The sequence below is a fragment of the Sarcophilus harrisii genome, chromosome 1 (assembly GCF_902635505.1).
Source record: "Sarcophilus harrisii chromosome 1, mSarHar1.11, whole genome shotgun sequence".
NCBI classification, from domain to species: Eukaryota; Metazoa; Chordata; class Mammalia; order Dasyuromorphia; family Dasyuridae; genus Sarcophilus; species Sarcophilus harrisii.
This window is the reverse complement of record NC_045426.1, coordinates 124,933,671-124,958,358: the sequence shown is the minus strand read 5'-3', so window position 1 is coordinate 124,958,358 and position 24,688 is coordinate 124,933,671. Positions and strand designations below refer to the sequence as shown.

General features: G+C 35.2%; 1 protein-coding gene across 10 annotated transcripts in view; it reads left to right on the top strand.

The window, feature by feature from the left end:
- The window catches only part of LOC100913752 (ATP-binding cassette sub-family A member 3), a 243,396-nt gene that overhangs the window by 5,501 nt on the left and 213,207 nt on the right, over nt 1-24,688 (top strand). For 5 of the 10 annotated variants that reach the window (XM_031963816.1, XM_031963830.1, XM_031963855.1 and 2 more), the window contains 4 exons: nt 7,101-7,281; nt 9,767-9,847; nt 10,261-10,522; nt 23,097-23,206. In XM_031963816.1, coding sequence (XP_031819676.1) covers nt 9,794-9,847; nt 10,261-10,522; nt 23,097-23,206 — 426 coding nt within the window. In that variant the 5' untranslated portion in view covers nt 7,101-7,281; nt 9,767-9,793. Of the gene's footprint in view, nt 1-6,041; nt 7,282-9,766; nt 9,848-10,260; nt 10,523-23,096; nt 23,207-24,688 lie in introns of those variants that run through there. The other 5 variants (XM_031963810.1, XM_031963839.1, XM_031963822.1 and 2 more) reach the window with 5 other exon arrangements.

The following is a 24,688-nucleotide window of genomic DNA, read 5'->3' as shown; positions in this document are numbered from 1 at the left end:
TATGTTCTACACCTAATTATTCCTGAGTCTGGATATGGGATGGAATTGTAACTGCATATTTGGTTGTCATTTGTGATTTATACCTGAAGTCAAACAGAACTAAAGATGCTTTCTGTCATAATCATATTCCTACTTTTTCCTCATATAGCAAATTTCTATAGTCAGAGCAAGTGGTCAGTAAAAGCCATGACTACATTGCAAATATGTGAGTTCTAGCTGTTTCCAATATGAAAATGTATAGTCATTTGGTAGATGAGTATTTGGCCCTGTCACCTATCTATTACTAAAGATATATACCAATATGAAACAAAATCTTTAGAGGTTTCAAAATGATGTAAGAACGATTGATAAAACTGTCTCTGGGACCTATTGATTTTTGATTATTATTATTGATTACTGAAACTAAATCTGAAACATTGTCAGTATAGTTTGGAGAAGAAAATTTTAGTGTAACCAGTTTTCTTTTTTTAAAAAAAATTAAAAAAAACAAACAAACAGAAAAACAAAACAGGACAAAACAGAGCAGTGTCATATGCCCAGCAGAACATCAGGGAGAATTCAAAGTATATAACAATAAATTACCAGTATAAGAAAGGATATATAATAGCAAATGAAATTATATTCATGAGTATCCATCTTTACTTTACTTTCCTGTAGGCTGTTCCTTTGTTCTCTGCTGTGTACTTTTTTTACTTTATTCTTTTTTATTATTTACATCAATCCTTCCCCATTGCTTCCCCCAAAAAGGCTATAGTTAAGTAAGGATATATTTATGTATAGATATATACATACACACATACACATACACACAAATCTTTCTTATCCCTGCTAACTCTTTCCTTTAATTGTGCTTCTGAACTTGCATTGTTATTACTTAACCTCACCTCCACCCATGGATCCTTCCCTTGTCGTCTTGTCTCACCCTTTGCTTACCCTGCTGAACATCCCTCCCCCTTATTTCTTTATATATTTTGGAGAGTGCTATATCCTTCATGTTATATATGTAGTGTTGCCTATTCTTAATCCATTTTTGATGTGAATAGGTTTTCAGAACTACAAATCCTCCTCTCCCCCTAATGAACCTCTGTGTCTATTCTTCTGTACCTCATTTATATAACATAATTACTATTTTTACCTTAACTCTGCCCCAAACATTCTTTTGAGCTACCCAAAGCTGATGTCAATCTTATGGTACACATTTCCATGTAAAAAACAAATAATTTTTCAGGTTAAGTTTCTTGAAATTGATCTTTGATTTTGGCTGTCATATGTTAAATTTTCTATTGAGTTTGGGTTTGGTTGAAAGAAAGTCTTGAAAATCTGTCCTTGAATGTCCTTTTTTTCATTCAATATTATAGATAATTTTGCTGGATGTGATGTTTTTTGGCCACAGGCCTAGTTCTTTTGATTGTTAGTAGATATGATTCCAGGATCTCTGGTTTTTATTGTGGCTGCGGATAAGTCCTGTTTGATTTTAATTGTAACTCCAGTGTTATTTAAATTGTTTTTTTTTTCATATTTCTTGCAAAATGTTCTCTGATCTGGGGATTTTGAAATATGGCAATAATATTCCTTTGTGTTTTCCACAAAGAGATCTCTTTGAGATAATGATGATCAGTGGATTTCTTTCTGTTTCTGTTTCCCCACATGTTCTATCACTCCAGGACTATTTTCTTCAATCATTTCTTGCATTAAGGTTCTTTTTTTGGTTACAGCTTTCAGGGAGTCCAAATATTTTTATATTTTCTCTTCTTGACATTTTCTTCAGATCTATTGTTTTTCTTATAAGATGTTTCACATTCTGTTTTATTTTTTTCATTCTTTATATACTGTTTTGTTATTTCTTGTCTCTTAAAACTTCATCAGCTTCCTTTTGCCCAATTCTAATTTTCAAAGAGTTTTGTCTTTAGACCCTGTATCTCCTTTCCTAGTTGGTTAACTTTTTTTTCATAATCTTTTTTTTTCTTAGATGGTTTTCACTTTTATTTTTTAGTTTTTCCTCAATATCTCTCATTTGACTTTTACATTCTTTTTTTGAATTCTTCCATAAATTCTGTCTGTGCAGGAGCCATTTAAAATTACTCTTTTGGGGTAGAAGCTTTTTTTTTAACTTCAGTGTCCTTTGAAGATGAACTCTGTTGAGTTCTTTCTTTTTTTGCTGGTTCATTTTTTTTTTTTAAATAAGAGTTATTAATGTATCTTTAATCCTGGGGTAGAGGGATGGTGCCTCTAGCTTCACTTCAGCTCTCCTCTGACCTGGAACCCCAAATGAAAAGCTCCACCATTCTGCAGGTGCCAGAGGCCAGCAGCATCCTGCCCCACTGCTTCTGCACTCACCAAGTGTGCTTATTCCTTCTCCCTCAGGGTCCAGTCTCTGCAGTATATCTAGGCTTGGCATTCCTGATCAGCTGAGGTTTAATCAGGCTTCCCAAAGTCAGATCCCGGACTCCACACACAGTCCAGCAGGTGAAAATTTCTGTGGTTCCTACTGAAGCTCCAGCCAAATCTAATTACCCCCAGGGCTCCTCACTTGGTGTTTCTGCAAAGCTAGCTGGAGGTGTTTGCAGTTCACACTGATTAATCCCTGATCTGGGGTCTTTTTTTTTTTCAGATTTTCTTGGGTTGTCTCCGGAGGACCCTTTCTCTGCCACAAGTCTTGATTTTTCAGCAGTCTATGTTTGCCCTGAGGCATAAATTGGTTGTTTGTGGAGGAAATGTGGAGAAATTCCCAGTAGGTTTTCTTGGAGGGATGTAATTTATGGAATATTTTGTTAGATCAATTGGAAAATCAATTTCATTTAAATTTATTCTTAATGTGGGAATAACATCTCTTTGTTCTGTGTATCCTGTTGCACAAACATGTTTTTTTAATAAATAATTTATTTGATGTGCACAGAATCAAGTCATAGGAAATTGGCTTGTTGTTGCAGCCACAAAAGAGGCTGCTGACCAATCTATTACATTGACCTTCATACTCCAATTCTTATATTCTGTTCCCCAATTTGTACATTCTGTCCTATAACAGGCCATTGCAAAAGAGAGGGGATATTCTCTTTCACCCTTGGATGGTTTTAAACACCTTTAGGCCTGCTTCTAATCCCAGAGACAAGACTGTGGAAATGTCTAAACCTATGTCAAGCTACAGTCCTTTGTCAAATCTATACTGATCACAAGCTAAGACAGTGGTTCTCAAAGTAAAGTCCAGAGATTCTCTGGTGGTCTCTGAAACTCTTTCAGAAGGTCTGCAATTTCAAATTATTTTTTTTCTAATATATCTATCACTATAACTCACATAAACAAAAATTCTTCAGACAGATCCTCAATAGTTTTTTAAATAGTATAAAGATAGTGAAAACAAAAGTTTGAGAACCACTGAGCTAAGAGAACCTGCTGGTCAGAATTATCAGACCTATCCAATATATGATATTTTGTGCCTTAGTGAGGATACTTGTCTAGGAAAAAACTAGCAGCTAGACACATATAACTCATATAGGTATTTGAGCTAATATTTCTATCTCACTCTCCTGCTTTTTTCAGGGGATTATTCTGTTAGAATCCTTACAAAGTGATAAGTCAGTTGCCTAAATTAGCATGGTACTTAGCAAATTCTCTAGCTCACTAATGCACTTAAGTACTCATTGGAGTTCACACTTTTGGGAGATTCACAAGTCAGTATTCAGTATGAGATTTACAAGACAGAAACCCACAATCCCACTCTCGGAGGAGGAGGAGTCAAGTTTTTACACCAAGCATAAAAAGAGCTTCAGTGAATTGCAGTCAGAGTCAGTTCAGAAAAAGCCAGGAGTTGGAACTGAGCTAGAGCCAGATATCACTTTGGAAGATTGACAGAGTGAGAGTCAGTTCACAAGAAGCCCACTCTCGGAGGCAGAACCAGATTCATTCATTCACTTCATCTCACACCACCATGGTGACTGGCTTCCTGCACTTCCCCCACTGAGACCAAGGCTGGTCTGAAAGGCTCTCCAGAAAGCTGCCCAGCCCCAGGCAAGGAGACAAGACTCAGAAGGAGAATATAAACATTTGGATTTTATCAGCTGGCTGTATTTGAGATGATTATTACTCTGAACTGAAACTAAGGCTACCTCCAGAAAACCTCCCCAAGAAACCTGCCCAGAGAGAATCATCATATATTATACAAAAGAAAAAGAACACCACATTATTCCAAGATTCCTATTAGGAAAGGATTGAGTGCCTCAGTTAGTCTAGTAGAATCTCCCTTTCTGAAAATTATTTTTGAATTAAATGTAACCTCAAAGCATTCTTCTTCATGGGGTTCTTGGCTACTCTCTTTACTTGGTTCTTATACTTCTAATCTTAAGTAGGCCTTTTGTTCAATGGACTTTTGATTATAGCCCCATCCCAGGTGGAGATATCCAGAAACCCCACCTTCACTGTATCCCATCAGAAAGCCAACTTATGATATCAGTCACTCATTATATTTCTCAGAGAATGTCATAGCTCCTGAATTAAGCCTGTTTCTACTACAGATACAGAGAAAATTCCTCAGGAGAAAGAATCAGGCTAGCACAAGAAAAGCAAAGCCTCTATTAAAAGAGATGATGCCTCATTTTGGCATACCCAGCTCTTTACAAAATAACTATGGCCAAGCATTCATATAACAAACAACCCAAACTCTGGCTGAGGCACTTAAAATTATCATCTGCACTCTGCCTGGCATCCTCAATCTTTAGGGAAGGTAGAGAAAACTGACCATACTCTCTGCAGGTCAGTTGCTTTCTTCCATATTTCTTAAACCTTTTTTTTCTGTTCGTTTAACCATATATCTCAAATTGAGGGCTCTGCTGTCAGTGCTGCTTTCCAGCTTTCCCTGACTTAACATGTGGGCTCATTGATCAGATTATGACAAACCCTGACTTCGGGCACTATCTGTGCCCCTGAGGTAAACACTTTTATATTTCTGAAGGCTCTACCAAAAGAAATGTCTTCAATTGGAGATCCCCCTCAATCTGTCATATCCGCTACCCAATGTCTAACTCTTTTTGGCAGCTGTACCTTTGGCCACCCAAGAAATCCCATTTACAGTTTGCAATGCTATGATCCCTAACCTCCTATTTGTTAGATTTATTTCCTCTAGACTCTAGTCAATTTACCTTCAAATGATGGTCAATACCACAATACCCATTGAATGCTGCTTCAACCAGCATCAGACCTGCTTCTGAGCTCATCACCCCTTTGAGTGGGACCTTCCCTGTAAGAATCAGCTCTTTATCCCCTTCCATCTTGAAGCAACCATGGCTCCTACAGAAAAATGAAACCTCTGGTTCTTGACCTTAGAATTTGCTCTCCCCAAAGATAGAAAGGAGAGATAGTGGGTCCCCGGCCCCAAAAGACAGAAAGTGGGAGATGATGGGTCAGAGTCCAGGGTCTCCTCAAAATCTAAAATCCTTTTTAACCATTGTAGAGCATTAAACACTGTGACCAGCTCTTCTTTTTCATACTACCTTATGGGCTTTTTATCCCTCTCTGATGGTTCCTCTCCTACTGATCTTCTTTCATGTCCCACTAGACATATCCATCTAAGGAATGTGAAGCAATAAAATCTAAAAGACAAGGAGCCAGGATTCCTTCCTTATCTCTTTTACAATATGTAGCTTTGTAGGCTGTTAGCTGGCAGACAGAAGCCCCAGATTTTCATTATAAAAAACTCTCCCAAATTTTCTCTTAATTGCTAGACTCTTTTAGAGACTAGTCTGTCAACTAAAACTCTTTTGTGACTATAAAAGGATCTTTAAGTTCTTTCAAACTATGAACTATGACACTCACATACTTCAATGATACTGATTGATTAATTTTAAGCAATATTGTTTCTCATTATATTGGCATGATCTAAGCATTAGAATATAATATTTTTCTAATTATTTTTTGTCTTTTGTGAAGAGTATTTTATAATTCTATTTATACAATTACTACTACAAGTACCTTGGTAGATAGACTCCCAAATATTTCATATATCCTGTACTTAATTTAAATGGAATTTCTGTTTTCCTTTTGGGTTTTGTTGGTTTTATACAGAAAAAAGTGATAATTTATGTGGGTTTCCTTCCTTGCTGCTTTGATGAAGTTATTTCAGTTTTTAGGTTCTCCAAATCTTATTTGCAGGAAGGATTTTGTTTCCTATTTGTTCTTATTCCCTCAATTTCTTTTTCTTGTCTTATGGCTATAGATAGAATTTCTAGCTGTATGTCAAATAATAGTAGTGATTGAAGACATTCTTGCTTTCCCTTGATGTTTTAAAAGCTTTAAATACTTCTTTTTTGCATATAAGGTTTATCCTTGTTTTTAGATAGATAATATTTGCAATGTTAAGTAGTATTTATCAACTCTTAAGATCTTTATTCCCAGTTCTCACATAATGAAGTCAGATCACAATTAGTTTAGTTTTCATTTTCCATGTAGATTTTAAAATTTTAATTTTATTATGGTTATCTAATTGTAATTTCATTGCATACATACAGAATGTGTGCAGTTTACCATTTTGAATATATATAGGGATTTCCTATGTCCCAGTATGTGATATATTTTATTATATACCTGAAAAAAAGTCCATTCTTTGCTTTTTCCATTTAGTTCTCTGTATATTGGTATTCTAGATTATAAGGGAAGCCCTTTAAATATCTTTTTTATTGTTAATATTTCGTATCATTTGTCACATTCTGATAGTATTACCAATTTTTAAATATTTGTGATATTGTTATTTATGAATTCAACTCTCAAGTTCTGTGTATGCAAATTATGAATAATTTCATAATTTGTATTTTTCTTGGTCCACATTGGTTCAGTGAATTAAGGTTTAAACCACTAATATAATCATCCAGTTGGTTAAGATATAAAAGCTGATCCCACAGGGTAGTTAGGGCAATTAGAATGAATCAACCACATGTTCTACACATGTGCAAGTCAGCACATTCTTCTTATACAATATGCCTCATAAGTAACTTGGCAGTGGGAACAATAGGAGAGCTATGTACAACTGAACCAATATTGTGTCCATACAGACTATTCTTTCAGTATACTTGTTAAATAAACCCTTTTCACTATGTGTTATCCTTTCATTGTAGTCTTGAGTCTAAACTACTGAACAAACCAGAATTGGAACTAGCTCAGAACATTTGATGTAGTTTGTAGGATTGGTCCAGAATAAGTTGGAGCCAAAGTGGAAAAAGTAAAAAGAAGAGACCCCCAGCATAGAGGGACTTGGAACTCTGTGGCGCATAGGGGAAGTCCTCTCAATGGGATTGGGTAAGTGATTCCACTGACTTGGTGAGATTAATTCTCTGAGTGTCCAAAAAAGTTAATAGAGAGAATAAAAGTACTATTTAGGTTAAAACCCCTGACTTTTGTTGGGAAAGTCCTAAAAAATCTGTAGCACTAGCTTAAAGAAAACAAGTCACTTGTTCTTGTCACCTTGCAATTCTGCCTTCCAACCACATTATTCAGTTAAAACTGCTTTTTCCATTTACCAGTGACCTCTTAACTGATCAATCCAAACATCTTTTCTCATTTTAAATCCTTTTTAACCACTGTAGAGCATTAAACACTGTGACCAGCTCTTATTTTTAATACTACTTTATGGGCTTTTTAATCCCTCTTTGATGGTTCCTCTCCTACTGATGTTTCATGTCCCACACACTAATCATAGGTCCCTCAATTCTATCCTGGACTTTCTTTACTTTTTCCTCCATGTTAATTCATCAGCTCCCAAAGATTTTATTATTTCTATTCAGATAATTTCCAGATCAGTAAATTCAGCCTTAGTAAATCCAGTCCTTAGCTTTAGTCCCATATCACTAGTAGTTTTCTTACTTGATAGATATTTCAAATTGGACTTCCAGGAGACATCTCAAATTTAACATATCAAAAAGAGCTCACTAAACTAGTTTCCTTTTCTGAACTTCTCTATATCTATGAAGTACATCACTGCCTTAGTAGTAGTCACAGATTTGCAATGTAGGAGTTATCATTGATTTACCACAATCTCTTTTCCCTCTCTTCCTCATATCCAAGCTATTGTCAAGGTCTATCTATATTCCTTCTGCAGCCTCTCTTGTAAATACCCTCCTCTCTTCTGATAGTGCTGCCACACTGGTATGAGCCCTTATCCTCGCATATAATGACTATTATTACATTATTAGCCTGCTGGTGATTCTGTCTGCTTCAAGTCTCTTCTTACTCTAATGACCAGGGTAATTTTTTCTAAAACACAGGTCCAATCAAGTCGAATCTTCTACTCAATAAACTCCAATAACTCCCTATTGCCTCTAGGATCAAATTCAAATTCCTCTTTGGTGTTAAAAGCTTTTTGTGATTGAGCCTATGTTAACCTTACCTGTCTTTTTATATGATACTCCACGACAGGTACTCTTTGATCAATGACACTGACTTCTTCCCTGCTCCACAAATAAGATGCTCCATCTCTTGCCTCTATGCATTTTTTCTAGCAGTCCCTCATGCCTTCAATGCTTTCTCTCCTCAACTATGCTTTTGCATGAGGCAGAGAGAAGTGCACCACACATCTAGTATCTGAGACTGAATTTGAACTCAGGTCTTCTTAATTCCAAATTATCTGTCAAATCACCAAGCTGCTTATGTGCACAGCATAATGAAATAGAAATATAAAAGCAAGACAAAGTTTGCCTTTAAGGAGCTTCTTTTATCCTGAAAGGAAGAGGTAATACATGAGGAAATAAGGGTTTGAGAAATGTTTCAATTTGAGAAGTCACAGGGATGGCTAATGGAGTGATAGGGGAGCTGTTGATACACCCTTTCCAGAAGCAATAGTACAAAAGATAGAAAGCAAGGAAGGAAGTATAATCTATATGACAGTAGGTCAATGGCAAGGAGAAGGTTGAAGTGGATAATCAGACAAAATGTAATTCATGGTCTGAGTTTTTTTGTTTGTACAGTGAGCCATATATGTTCTCATTGGCTGACTCGCCAATTAGTACAGTATATGGCCCCAAGGTGATAGTTTCAAAGCTGAATGAATTGTCATCCATGGTGGCTTCTCTAAAAGTTTAGTGGTCAGCAGAGTGGATTATGACCAGATAAAATGTGAAGCATGGTCTGGAACCAGCAAGATTTGGTGGGTTATATGTGTTTATGCTAGCTAGCATTCCAAGCACAATACCAGAACCTTGGGGTGATGTTTCCACATCAGAGTTGAGTAAGTTACCCAGGGTTGGATGTAGCAGGATCATTGTTAAGAGATGGGGAGAGGTGGCTGGTTAGGATGTGAAACATGGTTTGGAGTTTAAATATAAATATAAATTGGCCATCTATATTTGCACCAGGTGACTCATAATCCATGGATTAGGCTCTCCTCATTTTACACTTGGAGAAACTGAATCCTATAGAAGTTAAGTGCTTTGCAGTTATAGAAATAGTAATTTTAATGAAATTTGAACCCAGATCCTTTGATCCAAATAATTTTCCACTATACCACCAGTCACTGCTTATAAAAAGTTCACAAATGGAACAAAAGAACAGTGATATAAACACTTAATTTATTATCTTTTAAAAGCCCTTAAACAGTCTTGTTTTCCTGTTTGTTTTTTTAACTTCAGACTTAGAAATAATCAGAAAAGAGACAGTAAAGAAAAAACATAGGGGGAAAAAAGATATCTATTATATTGATTGCTTCTCCTCCTCACCTCTCTCAGAAAAAAAAGTCTGCATTTATTTTTATTAAATATATAATTTTTTATTTTCCTTTGGCCCAATATAGTGGTGAACTTTTCTTCAAAACAGAAGAATGAGAGTATATAGATTATTTAAGCTTCTTCTCTGGAAAAATTATATCTTAAAGGTAAGTATAAGATGCATCTGTCAAAAAATGTAGGACTGTGAGAGAGACTAAAACATTTTTTAAACAATTTTGAAAAAATTGTTCAGAGAAAACAAAAGCCACCTGATTAGCAAATGTACAATGTTCTACAATGGTTGATATCATCATCTGTATATATTGTGTGTATATATGTATTTATGTATACATATATATGTGTGTTTACATACATAATTATCTAATTTTCAAAGAAAATCTTTTTGATGTGAGTTCAGTTTATTACAAAAAAGATTATTGGAACTCTTCCAAATGACTCATTTCAGTTCTTGCTTTCCTTTTCTGGACACAATGGAATGAAGCTGGAAGAAGAACCCTTCCACATGCCTTTTATTTGGGCCTTATTTTGGTTTAACATGGAATTTTCATTTTTCTTTTAGAAGCGCATGTTTATATCAACCCTCTTAGAAATCTTTTTGCCATTGCTGTCTGCTGGAATTTTGATTGCACTTCGTTTGAGGAGCAAACCAGAAGCTCAGAATTCTATAAGATACCCAACTTTAATAATTGATGATCTACCCAACAACTACGCTCAAACTTTTCCACCAGATTTCTTGGAACTATATTATGTCCCTTCTGAAAGTCAACTTGTGAAGATGCTAGCTAAGAAAGTGGGAAAGTCCTTCGACTTGGGTATATTAGGTGAGACTTTGGGGCAAAAAAGAGCTTTTTTATAAAGTATTTAAAAGTTTTTTTCTAATTTTTAAATGTGATTTATCCTAGACCTGTAATATGATAACAAGGTTCTAATCTCATTGCAACTGTGTGTATGTATACATGAATTACAAAATTGAAAGTACAAAAATAAAATTAAGCTAAAATAACTTTGAAATCTTGAACTCAAAGCAGTGACATATGTGATGAGACTAGTATGCAATTATCAACAAATTATAATCTAGTAGTAACAATTAGAAAATAGTTCTGTTTTATTATTAGTGCTTTACAATGGACTATCATTATAAAATCTTCATATATGTAATTTCCAAGATTGTGAAAGGAAAAACAATTCGGCTACATAAGTTAATTTGCCTATTTATTATTTGGAACATGGAATGCATTTTCCCATGGGGGAAAACCTGCTAAATGTCTAGATTTTTCAGGTTATTTCATAGAATATTAATCCATAATCATTTAAATTTTATTGTCAGTAATAGAAGACTTAATACTAATATAATTATTCACACTTACATTGTACTCACAATATGTGATGAGGTTAGTGGCAGTGCAGAGAGTTATAGGAACCCCTCTTTGGTCAGCACAGGTCCTTTGTGAAAAAATTTACAAACCCAAAGAGTTTTAGGTGGCAAAAAGGAAAATTTATTGTTGGATGAGAAGCCAGCTTTTGCTAGGATAGTGATCTCTTTAGTGCCATGGTCCTAACAGAGAGATAAAGGTCCTAACAGAGAAATCCTGGCAGAGAAATAAACAGGGGTTAACGCTGAGAAGAAAGTTTTCACAGCAGGCAGGGGTCCTAACAGGCAGCTATGCCAAAGAGAAGTCCCTTGGCATGGCATGATTCCTGCTTTTAGGCCTCTGCAAAGAAATGAGCCCCAAAATTTCCCTTTAAATAGGAAGTTTCAATTGAATGCAATGTTGTCACTGCCCCCAGGCCTAGATTTCCAGTAGCAAGAGAGGGTGCAACCAGCTACTCAATAAAAATATCAGGTTCAGATCTCTAACTAAATGAGACCACTTAAGTTCGAGCTAAGTAGGGAGTGGTCCTGGACCAAGCTTAATGAAATCATTTAACTGCCCCAAGGATGGGTCCCTGTCAGGAGAGTTTCAGGGCTCACCCCAAAAGTCAAGAACTGTTTCAGGGTTCCCCCATCATATTCATCATGCTTTCCTCATATTAGACCTTTGAGTTGCAGAATATAAGTACTCTTGGGGCGGACTCTTGTCATCCCTATTCTCTATCAGGAAGAAAACTGGCATCAGTGAAATGAACATATCTAGTAAGTGGTATTATCAGTATCTGAATTCAGGTCTTCTGATTCCAATTATGGGTCTTTTTCTGCTTTGGTAATCATGTTTCACTGAATTGCTATGGGAACATGTTTTTGAGTTCAGATTTATTATGGAGGAAGAAATCTTCATAGCTATGGTAATGGGAGCAGGGAACCACCAAGTGCTTAGAAATATGGGCTGAATGCAGACTTGTAGCTTGTTTTAAAAGTGTTAGATAATGTTTTGATTACAAACTAGATGGAAGACTGCTGGTAGGCTAAGGGAATCTTTCTTTAGACATCTTTTTCTTTGAACATTTTCATAGATTTTTTATTTGTTTTATATCACCAACATGTCCCAATATATTTCTCTTCCACCTACCAAAGGGTCATCTCTTAAAACAACAAAAAAAAAATTAGGAAAAATAAAACAGATCAGCAAATAAACTAAGTTTGACATTATATGTAGTGTTTTACATTATGTGTGGAATGGGTACTAGACCCCCTTTCCCAAATTAACTAATCAGAGACATCTTCAGGTACAAAGAGAAAGCATTTATTTAATCCCTACAGGAGAGGAACAGACATACCTGGGAGCCATCCCAACTGCTGTTATGTGCTCTTGAACTTGAAGTCGGAAAGTAGAACACCTGGTTAAATGGGAAAAGACCCAAACCTTTTCATTGGATAGTTTAAAAGGAAGTAACCATCCTTTACCAATGTCTGCTTCCTGTGAGTCACATCACTTCCTGTGGGTGTGACTTCTTGAAGGTCTGACCTTTAGAGACCTAAAGAGATCTTCAGAGAACCTTGCAACCCAGGGTTCAAGATCTGAGTATAGAGATCATGTGATTTAGACTGAGAAAGTTTCATCATTTATAAATCCTTACCTCACTAGCCTGCCTCCCTTATACCTTTCTAGTCTTTTTAAACTTAATCTTTCCACACACATCCCCAAATATTCTGTGCCACTGGCCTCTTTAGTATTTTTCATACAAGATATTCCATCTGTTGGTTACAGGCATTTTAACTAGTTTTCTTTCCATGTTTGAAATACTTTCCTCTTTAGCTTCCTTCAAATTCCAGCTAAAATCCCACTTTTACCAAAAGCCCATTCAATAATAGTGCCTCCCCTCTGTTTATGATCCAATTTATCCTGTATGTATCTTGTTTGTATAGAAGTGTTTTTATGTTATCTCCCCATTACACTGTGAGCTCCTTCAGACATTGATTTTCTCTTTCTTTATATCCTCAGAGCTTAGTACACAATTTGGCATATAGTAAATCTTTGATTTACTATTAATATTGCTTGATATTATGCTTGATAACTATTGTAGCAGCAGAAGCTCTCAGTACTGTCTATATCTACAAACTGTAGCCCTTCCTTTTGCTCACTACTCTTTCATTTTTACCTTTATCCCAACTTTATTTACTTATTTGCTTAAGGAACATTTATAAAAAAAATTTTTTTTTAATTCTTAATTGCATTTCCCCCCAATACATATATGAAGATAGTTTCCAACATTCATTCTTGTAAGACTTTCTATTCAAAATTTCCCCCCCTCTTACTTTCTCTCTTCCCAAAACAATTAGTAATTTGATATAGATTAAATGTGTGATCCTTTTAAACATATTTATCATGTTGTACAAAAAAAAAAAAATCAGGGGGGAAAAAAGAAAAAAACAAACAAAAAAAGGTATATATACTATGCTTTGGTCCATATTTAGTCTCCATAATTTTCTCTTTATATGCACATGACTTTTTCCATCCCAAATCTATTGGAATTGCCTTGAATCACTTCATTGTTGAAAAAGTCAGTCCATCACATAATCTTGTATTATTGTATACAGTGTCTCCTGGCTCACTTAAGTTATATATATCAGATCATGTAGATCTTTCCAAGCTTTTCTAAAATCAGCCTGTTTATCAATTCTTATAGAACAATGATAGTCCATTACATTTCTTCTATAAAAGAAACTGTACTTCATAAATTTGCTAATTCCTTTAGGGGATTAGCCCCCTGCTAAGCATTCTAATAACTGACACCTATTAGGATCTTAAACTCCTTTTAGGATTAGTGCACACTTTAATGGGTCTCTGCTAAGGAACTTGTCTTCCTCCTTGTTAATTGTTTAAAACCCCTTTTCCTTGCTGAAGACTGCTAGGCATTTAGCATACTCTTAGCAGCACAATAAAATCTTTGCCCCTTGATTTTGGAGGATGTGTCTATCTAAGCCTACAAATTCTTTTGAGATAACCCATGATACAAGCCTGTAACTCCAATATACTTTTTGGATATCACCCTATATATCATCATTTTGGTGGTAGTGGTTTGGGGAGAATTTGACTACATCCTGTAACCTCATCAGTTCATTTAAATCTTTCCAGGCTTTCAACTTTTCACAAAAATACAAATTGCCTATGTTGCTGGAAACATTCATTTTCTTTTTCTTCTTCTTTTTTTTTAAATTACAACTTTTTATTGACAGAATCCATGCCTGGGTAATTTTTTACAACATTATCCCTTGCAATCACTTCTATTTCAACTTTTCCCCTCCCTCTCTCCACCCCCTCCCCCAGATGGAAGCAGTCCTATACATGTTAAATATGTCACAGTATATCCTAGATAAAATATATGTGTGCAGAACCGAACAGTTCTCTTGTTGCACAGGAAGAATTGGATTCAGAAGGTAAAAATAACCCGGGAAGAAAAACAAAAATGCAAACAGTTTACATTCATTTCCCAGTGTTCTTTCTTTGGGTGTAGCTGCTTCTGTCCATCATTGATCAATTGAAACTGAGTTAGATCTTCTCTTTGTCAAAGAAATCCACTTCCATCAGAATACATCCTCATACAGTATCGTTGTTGAAGTGTATAATGATCTCCTGGTTCTGCTCATTTCGCTCAGCATCAGTTCATGTAAGTCTCTCCAAGCCTCTCTGTATTCATCCCTGCCGGTCATTTCTTACAGAACAATAATATTCCATAATATTTATATACCACAATTTACCCAACCATTCTCCAGTTGATGGTCATCCATTCATTTTCCAGTTTCTAGCCACTAAAAAAAGGGCTGCCACAAACATTTTGACACATACAGGTTCCTTTCCCTTCTTTAGTATTTCTTTGGGATAAAAGCCCAATAGTCATCACTGTATTTCTTAGCCAGTAAGAGATGGTTTTTGATGCCTGCTAGTTTATAATAGAGTTTTAAGTCTGGTACAACTAAGCCACCTTTTGTTGTATTTTTTTTCATTAATTCCTTTGATAATCTTGACCTTTTTTTCTAGTTAAATTTTGTAATTATTTTCCCCAGCTCTATAAAGTAATTTTTTTGGCAGTTTGATAGGTATGGCACTGAATAAGTAGACTTATTTAGCTAAAATTGTTATTTTTATTATATTAGCTCAGTCTACCCATAAGCAATTAATATTCTTCCAGTTATTTATTCTGACCTTATTTGTATGAAAACTGTTTTGTAATTGTGTTCATATAGTTCCTGAGTTTGTCTTGGCAGGTATATACCCAAATATTTTATTTTATCTATAGTTATTTCAAGTGGAATTTCTCTTTCTATCTCTTGCTGCTGGGCTTTGTTAGTAACATATAAAAATGCTAATGATTTATGTGGATTTATTTCATATCCTGCAACTTAACTAAAGTTGTTAATTGTTTCAAGTTGGATTCTCTAGGATTCTCTAATTTCATCATATCATCTGCAAAGAGTGATAATTTTATTTCATCATTGCCTAACTCTAATTCCTTCTATTTCTTTTTCTTATTGCTAGAGCTAATATTTCTAGTACGATATTGAATAATAGTGGTGATAATAGGCATCCTTGTTTTAACCATGATCTTAATGGCAATGCAGTTAGCTTTTCCCCATTACATATAGTGCATGCTGTTTTAGACAGATGCTATTTATCATTTTAAGGAAAGCTCCATCTATTTCTGTTCTCTCTTGTGTTTTTAATAGGAATGGGTGCTATATTTTGTCAAAAGCTTTTTCTGCATCCATTGAGATTATCATGTGATTTCTGTTTTGTTATTGATACAGTCAGTTTTGCCAATAGTTTTACTTTTATTGACCTAGCTCTTCATTCTTGATATAAATCCCACTTGGTCATAGCATATTATCCTGCTGCTCAGTTGTTATAATCATTTTGCTAATATTTTGTTCAAATTTTTTGCATCAGTGTTCATTAGGAAAATTGGACTATAGTTTTCTTTCTCTGTTTTGGCTGTTCCTAATTTAGGTATCAGCACCATATTTGTGCCATAAAAAGAATTTGACAGGACTCCTCCTTGGCCTATTTTTCCAAATAGTTTACATATTAATGGAATTAACTGTTCTTTAAATGTTTGGTAGAATTCACTTGTAAATCCATCTGGTCCTAGGGATTTTTTCTTAGGCTTTTTTAATTTCTTTTTCTCAAATGGGGTTAAGTATCTTATTTCCTCTTCTGTTAAGATGGGCAATGTATATTTCTGTAAATATTCATCCACTTCAGTTAGATTGTCAGATTTGTTGGCATACAGGTTAGACAAGTAATTCTTTATTATTGCTTTAATTTCTTCTTCATTGGTGGTAAATTCACCCTTTTCTTTTTCTGAGGCTGGTAATTTGATTTTCTTCTTTTTTTAAATCAAATTAATCAAAGACATCTATTTTGTTTTGTTTTTTTCCCATAAAACTACTCTTACTTTTATTAGTTCATTGTTTTCTTACTTGAAATTGTCCAGTAATTTTAAAATTGTCTCTTCTAAATCTATTTTTCAGGGCAACTGTTTTTCCAATGAGATTATTTTCTTCCATTTTTTCATTCTTTTTAAAAAGCTTGTTTGCTTGATTCATAATATCTCATAGAGTCATTAGCTTTCATTTTCCTGGTTCTAGTTTTTAATGTATGATTTTCTCCAATTAGCTTCTGTATCTTCTTTTCCATTTGATCAATTCTAATTTTAAAGATATTTTCTTCAGTGGATTTTTTTTTTCCTTTTTGCATTTAGTCACAATTTTTAAGGAATTGATTTCTTCACTGGAATTTTTTTTACATTTGACTAATTATATTTTTTAAGGAATTGTTTCCCTTTTCTAAACTGCTAACTCTCTCTTGCATACCTCTCATTTCTTTTCCCAATTTTTCTTCTACCTCTCTTATTTGCCTTTTACAATCCTTTATGGCCTCTTTCAAGAAGGTTTTTGGGACTTGAGACCAATTCATATCCCCCTTTGAGGTTTTGCATGTGGGCATTTTGTCCTCTTCTGAGTTGGTTCTTTTGGTCCTCCCTGTCACTATATAGTAGTTTTATATGGTTTCCTTTTCTTCCTCTCTTTTTCCTATTTCATGACTTTGAAGTTGAATTGTATTCCTGGGGCACAGGGAGCACTATCTCAATCTTTTTGTGTCATTTACAGCCTTGGCTTTGAGCAGAGGGGCCCCTTGTGTTTGGAGCCTTGCTCACAGCACTGGGAGTAACCCAATCTGGTCCTGCCTGTTGCCTGTTTCCTTGGCTCGAAGTTTGTCTTCTGACTTAAGACTAGAGTTTGCCCCACTGATGTACTCTGCTGCTGTTTTCCTGAGCCAGGACTAAGATCTCTGTTAATTGGCTATGATTAAGACCTTCCCAACTGGCTTTCCAGATGCTTTCTGAGATGGCTGTGCACCCCTTTCACTCCAATAAGAATGACCTTTCTTGCTTTGAGCTAGAAAAATGTTTCATACCACCTTTTCATAAACTGTCATTCCAGACTTTGTTCAGAGACTTGGTTTTATGTAGTTTTCAAGGGAAAAAGGGAGAGCTCGAGCAGCTTCCTGACTTCTCTCTGCAATCTTCTCTTGTTTACCTTTTTTCCTTCTCTTCAGTCTTGCATTTGAAAGTCAAGTTGTCTATCCAGCTTTGGTATTTAAATTAGAAATGCCTAAAAGTTCTTTCTTTCATTGAATATCCATTTTTTTACTCCCTGAAAAATTATATTTATTTTGCTAGAGAGTCAAATCTTGGTTATAATTCTAGATCCTTTACTTTCCAGGATATCATATTCTAAGTCTTCCACTTATTTAACATGGAAGGTGCTAAATCTTGTATAATCTTGATTATGACTCCATGATATATGAACTGTTTCTGTCTGCTTGTAATATTTCCTTCTTGATCTGGGTGCTCAAGAATTTGACTATCTTGGGAGTTTTCATTTTGGCATCTCTTTGAGATGATTGGTGGATTTCATTAATTTCTATTTTACTCTTTTATTCTAGAATATCATGGAAGTGTTTTCTTTTATATTTCCTTTAAATATGTTGCTTAGTTTTTGTTGTTGTTGTGGCTGTTGCTGTTTACATCCCTGCATGGGAAGATGATATTTGTAATTCTTGGGAATTGTATTAAGGCAGTTAGAGGGGAGCATAAATAGACGAGAGCATATATAAATTGCTTTTGATGTGATGTCAAAGAAAAAAACATTAAAATGTGGAAAAGGGAGTTACTGAGAGAAGAAGAAAAGGGAGATAAAATAGAGTAAGTCAGATCATGTGAAAAGGCACAAGAAACCTATCACAGCAGTAGAAGGAAGAGGGATTAGCATTGTCTGAAACTCAATCTCATCAGTTTTGGCTCAATGACAGAACAATTTACAAAGAGAAAATACCTCAGTTGGGTATAGAAATGTATCTTACCCTATAGGCAAGTAAGAAGAGAAAGGGGATAGAAAAGGGAAGGACTGGATAAAAGGAAAAGCAAAAACACAAGGAGAAAGGAGTAAGAGAAGAGAGAAGTGATAAAAAGGAGAGCAAGTTGAGGGAGGGATTGGTCATTAACAAAATACTAGTTAGGAAGGATGGGGGAAGAAGGAAAAAAGAATGTACATACTGGATAGAAAATAGGATGGAGGGAAATATGCAGCTAATAATCAAACTGTGAATGTGAATGGGATGAACTCTTCCATAAAGCAGAAGCAGATAGTAGATTAGATTAAAAACCAAAATCCTACAATGTATTGTTTACAAGAAAGATATCTGAAAAAGAGATACAGAGTCAGGGTGTTTCCCTTTTAATGTCCTGACCTAGTTTCCCTAATTGTCCTATTCAGTTACTCTATCTCAGGTTATAACTATTTCCTCTTAATGTTTGATAGGATAAAGATCTTATATGTTAGACCTTAAACTATAATCATTCCCTCTTAATCTTTGATGGGATAAAAATCTTTATCCATTATTAGACATCATTAGAATATCAGGAGCCTCTCAGTTACCTCCTTCCGTTATGTCATCCTAGGTGCCTCCCCTCATTAGGTACCTCCCCCATTATGTCATCATTCTTGTTAACCCTATAAAAGAATCTTGTATCCAACATTCATTGTTGGATTCTTGGAGACCATAGTCTCATTCAGCCCTGGGACCAAACCATGGATCCATTTGGTCGCAGTAAATCTTGCCCTTTCAAATAAATTATTAAAATGTTCTCTAATCTCCATCCTGCCTCAGTTTCTCCAGCATTAGAAAGGCAAAAGGCTTGGAGCAGAATTTATATGGTTCAACTGAAGCAAAAAAAGCAAGAGTAGCAATTTTGATCTCAGACAAAGCAAAATCTAACATAGTTATAATTAAAAGATAAGGATCATGGTTCTCAAGAAATAAAATTATCTCTCTTACACCTATTTTCCAAGTCCTTGTTTTGTTTTTTCAATGAGATATTTCACATTTTCGTGAAAGACTATTTATGATTATAATTGTAGCTCTTTTGCTGTCCAGAACATCCTATTCAAAACATATCACTTCTTTAATGTGGAAATCACCAAATATTCTCTTATACTCACTATGGCTCCATGAATTATTTCTTTCGGCTGCTTAACAATATTTTCTTCTTGACTTGGGCCACTCTGGAATTTGGCTGTAATATTACTAGGAGTTTTCGTTTGGGGTACCTTTGAGAAGGCGATTGGTGAATTCATTCTACTTCTGTTTTTCCTCCTGATTCTAGAATATCAGTCAATTTTCCTTGATAATTTCTTAAAAGATGATGTCTAGGCTCTTTTTTTTCATCATGGCTTTCAGAAAATTCAGTAAATTGTAAATTGTCTCCCCTGCATCTGTTTTCTAGGTCACTTGTTTTTCCATTGAAGTATTTCACATTTTCTTCTATTGTTTTGATTTTGTTTTATTGTTTCTTGATGTCATATAAAGCCTTTAGCTTCCACTTGCCCAGTTCTAATTTTTAAGGAATTATTTTCTTCCGGGAGCTTTTGTCCCTCCTTTTCCATTTGGCCAATTCTACTTTTTTAAGGAATTCCTTTCCTCAGTAAATTTTTGTGCCTCTTTTTCCATTTGGCCTAGTCTGTTTTTAAGATGTTATTTTCTTCAGTATGTTTTTGTGCCTCCTTTACCAAGCTGGTGACTCTTTTTTCATGATTTTCTTGCTATCACTCATTTCTCTTCCCAATTTCTTCTTCTGCCTCTCTTGCTAATTTCTAAGTTGATTTCTAAAATCCTTTTTGAGCTCTTCTATGGCCTCAGATTAATTTATATTTTTCTTTGAGGCTTTGGATATAGGAATTGTGACTTTGCTGTTTCTTCTGAGTATGTTTTGATCTTTCTTATCACCATAGTAACTTTCTATAGTCAGGATTTTTCTCTGTTGTTTGCACATTTTGCAGCCTATTTCTTGTCTTTTAACTCCTTGCTAAAATGGGGCTCTGCTTCTAGCATACTGTTCCAGGCTCTGGAGTTTTGTGCCACTGCTTTTAGAGATACTTCTAGGGATCTGTGTTTCCAGTTTTTGCAAGTGATGTGATCTAAAGAGAGGTTAATTTAGTACTTTCCTAGTCTGTGCTCTGGTCTGTGAGTGACCACAAGCACTCTTCTCTACCCCATCCCCCTCTGGAACTGTGAGGAATGTCCCTATTCTACTGCAACAACAAGTTCTGATGTACTAGTACTACTCTTCACCCCTGGACAGCCACCCAGGACTGCAATTCAGATCTGAATATGAGCAAAGCAACAGAGTCCTTCCCTGCAGTGCCAGGAAGCGATCCCTGCTACCTGCCTTGGACCAGTTGTTTGATTTTCCTTAACATTTGCAGGCTGAGAGTTCTGGATGCAGTAGCTGCTGCTGTTGATTCCATGACTCCCAAGGCCTGTTCCTGTGCTGATACCCGATCTGTGCTGATGCATCTGCACTGGACTCCATTCCTTTCTCACCCTGGTACAACAGACCTTTCATGCTAACCTTCTGAGTTGTCTTGAGCTAGAGATTATTTTACCCCATTCTTTTTTTTTTTTTTTTTTTTTTATTTAATAGCCTTTAATTTACAGGATATATACATGGGTAACTTTACAGCATTAACAATTGCCAAACCTTGTTCCAATTTTTCACCTCTTACCCCCCCACCCCCTCCCCTAGATGGCAGGATGACCAGTAGATGTTAAATATATTAAAATATAAATTAGATACACAATAAGTATACATGACCAAAACGTTATTTTGCTGTACAAAAAGAATCAGACTCTGAAATATTGTACAATTAGCTTGTGAAGGAAATCAAAAATGCAGGTGTGCATAAATATAGGGATTGGGAATTCAATGTAATGGTTTTTAGTCATCTCCCAGAGTTCTTTTTCTGGGTATAGCTAGTTCAGTTCATTACTGCTCCATTAGAAATGATTTGGTTGATCTCGTTGCTGAGGATGGCCTGATCCATCAGAACTGGTCATCATCTAGTATTGTTGTTGAAGTATATAATGATCTCCTGGTCCTGCTCATTTCACTCAGCATCAGTTCGTGTAAGTCTCTCCAGGCCTTTCTGAAATCATCCTGTTGGTCATTTCTTACAGAACAGTAATATTCCATAATTTTCATATACCACAATTTATTCAGCCATTCTCCAACTGATGGACATCCATTCAGTTTCCAGTTTCTAGCCACTACAAAAAGGGCTGCCACAAACATTCGTGCACATACAGGTCCCTTTCCCTTCTTTATAATCTCTTTGGGATATAATCCCAGTAGTAACACTGCTGGATCAAAGGGTATGCACAGTTTGATAACTTTTTGAGCATAGTTCCAAACTACTCTCCAAAATGGTTGGATTCGTTCACAACTCCACCAACAATGAATCAATGTCCCAGTTTTCCCACATCCCCTCCAACAATCATCATTATTTTTTCCTGTCATCTTAGCCAATCTGACAGGTGTGTAGTGGTATCTTAGAGTTGTCTTAATTTGCATTTCTCTGATTAATAATGACTTGGAGCATCTTTTCATATGACTAGAAATAGTTTCAATTTCTTCATCTGAGAATTGTCTGTTCATATCCTTTGACCATTTTTCAATTGGAGAATGGCTTGATTTTTTTATAAATTAGAGTTAATTCTCTATATATTTTGGAAATGAGGCCTTTATCAGAACCTTTGACTGTAAAAATATTTTCCCAGTTTATTGCTTCCCTTCTAATCTTGTCTGCATTAGTTTTCTTACCCCATTCTTTTATGGGTTCTGCCACTCTAGAATTTGTTTTAGGTCATTATTTAGAAGTGTTTGAAAGGATTTTTAAGGAGAGCTTAGGGGGACTCCTGATGCTATTTTTGGAGGAAAGTTGTATTATTCTTTGTTTTGCTGAGTACTTATGATTAGTTACTTACTTTCTGAACTTGAGTACTGTAGTGTATCATTTTCAGTTTTTGTAATTTGTACTGAAAGAAGAAATAACCTTTACTAACCACTATGTAATAATGCAAGTAAACCTCATAGGCACCTCGGTGACACAGTATATAGAGCTCACCAGGCTTAGTATCAGGAAGACATGAGATATTGGATACTTCCTAGCTGTGTAATTCTAGGCAAGTCCTTTAACTGCAGTCTAATTTTCTTCAGCTGTAAAATGAGGGTCATAATAGCATTTATTTATAGGTAGGATCAACACAGAGAAATACCTAGTAAGACACTTAAATGCTTATTCCTTTACCTTCCTTTATTTTTCATCAGTTTACATTTGGGTTAAAGGAAATCAGAATGTTAAGGTGTAGAATTAATTGAAGAAATATCTAATTTGACAATTCTCTCAGGTATGAAATTAGGTTGAAATTGAACAATGCATATCTATTTTGACAGTCATTATTGTAATATATTTTTTCCTTAAGAGAAGAAAAGCTTTTACAGAGCCTTAAGAGTTTTTACCATATGTTGTTTGTAGAATAGGCTGCTACTTTTTTCTCCCATAAGGTAAAAGGAGTAATTAGACATTTTTAATGCATTGCTTGACTTTTTCCATTTCAGTTAAGCCATTTATCAAACAAAGTGAGGAAGATACAAAGAATGGATTGACATTTGCTACAGTTATATTTAGTGATATCATTGGAAACAAAACTGAACGCCTGCCACTTAACGTAAGGAAATTTTTTAATTAAAGCTCCTATTCTGTTTGGGCCTGATGGTTTTAATGTAGTCTTTCCTCTGATTGAGACCTCCCAAGTTATTTAGTTATCTATTTTACCCAATTGACCTTCATTCTTTTCTGTCAATGAACTCTTATCAGATAAGTTTTTATTTTTTATTTTATTTTATTTTTTTTTTTTTATTTTTTATTTTTTTTTTTATTTAATAGCCTTTAATTTACAGGATATATACATGGGTAACTTTACAGCATTAACAATTGCCAAACCTCTTGTTCCAATTTTTCACCTCTTACCCCCCCACCCCCTCCCCTAGATGGCAGGATGACCAGTAGATGTTAAATATATTAAAATATAAATTAGATACACAATAAGTATACATGACCAAAACGTTATTTTGCTGTACAAAAAGAATCAGACTCTGAAATATTGTACAATTAGCTTGTGAAGGAAATCAAAAATGCAGGTGTGCATAAATATAGGGATTGGGAATTCAATGTAATGGTTTTTAGTCATCTCCCAGAGTTCTTTTTCTGGGTATAGCTAGTTCAGTTCATTACTGCTCCATTAGAAATGATTTGGTTGATCTCGTTGCTGAGGATGGCCTGATCCATCAGAACTGGTCATCATCTAGTATTGTTGTTGAAGTATATAATGATCTCCTGGTCCTGCTCATTTCACTCAGCATCAGTTCGTGTAAGTCTCTCCAGGCCTTTCTGAAATCATCCTGTTGGTCATTTCTTACAGAACAGTAATATTCCATAATTTTCATATACCACAATTTATTCAGCCATTCTCCAACTGATGGACATCCATTCAGTTTCCAGTTTCTAGCCACTACAAAAAGGGCTGCCACAAACATTCGTGCACATACAGGTCCCTTTCCCTTCTTTATAATCTCTTTGGGGATATAATCCCAGTAGTAACACTGCTGGATCAAAGGGTATGCACAGTTTGATAACTTTTTGAGCATAGTTCCAAACTACTCTCCAAAATGATTGGATTCGTTCACAACTCCACCAACAATGCATCAATGTCCCAGTTCTCCCGCATCCCCTCCAACAATCATCATTATTTTTTCCTGTCATCTTAGCCAATCATCAGATAAGTTTTTAAAGATTTGAATAGAAGGAGATTTCAGAATGTCCCCTTGCTATCTAATACCCTTCACTAGGAACACTAGTAGGAACAATAAAGATTGGTATAATTTGGAGACTACACTAGTTAATCTCTTACAATCCACTATAACTTTGTAATTCTGTGAAAGACAATGCTGGTCCCCAAATCTTTGCTTTCTTGGTATAAAGTGGCATGTAAATATTAAGTTACTTGATTGGAAGAATGGTTAAGATTTGAGGCTAAGATCAACTCATAATGTTTCAGATTCAGTATCTTTTTGCAAGGAGATAAAAGTATAAGTAGCTGGCACAGTAAGTTTTGAAATGAGTGATCTTCCTTAAGAAGTGTTTAGAGAAT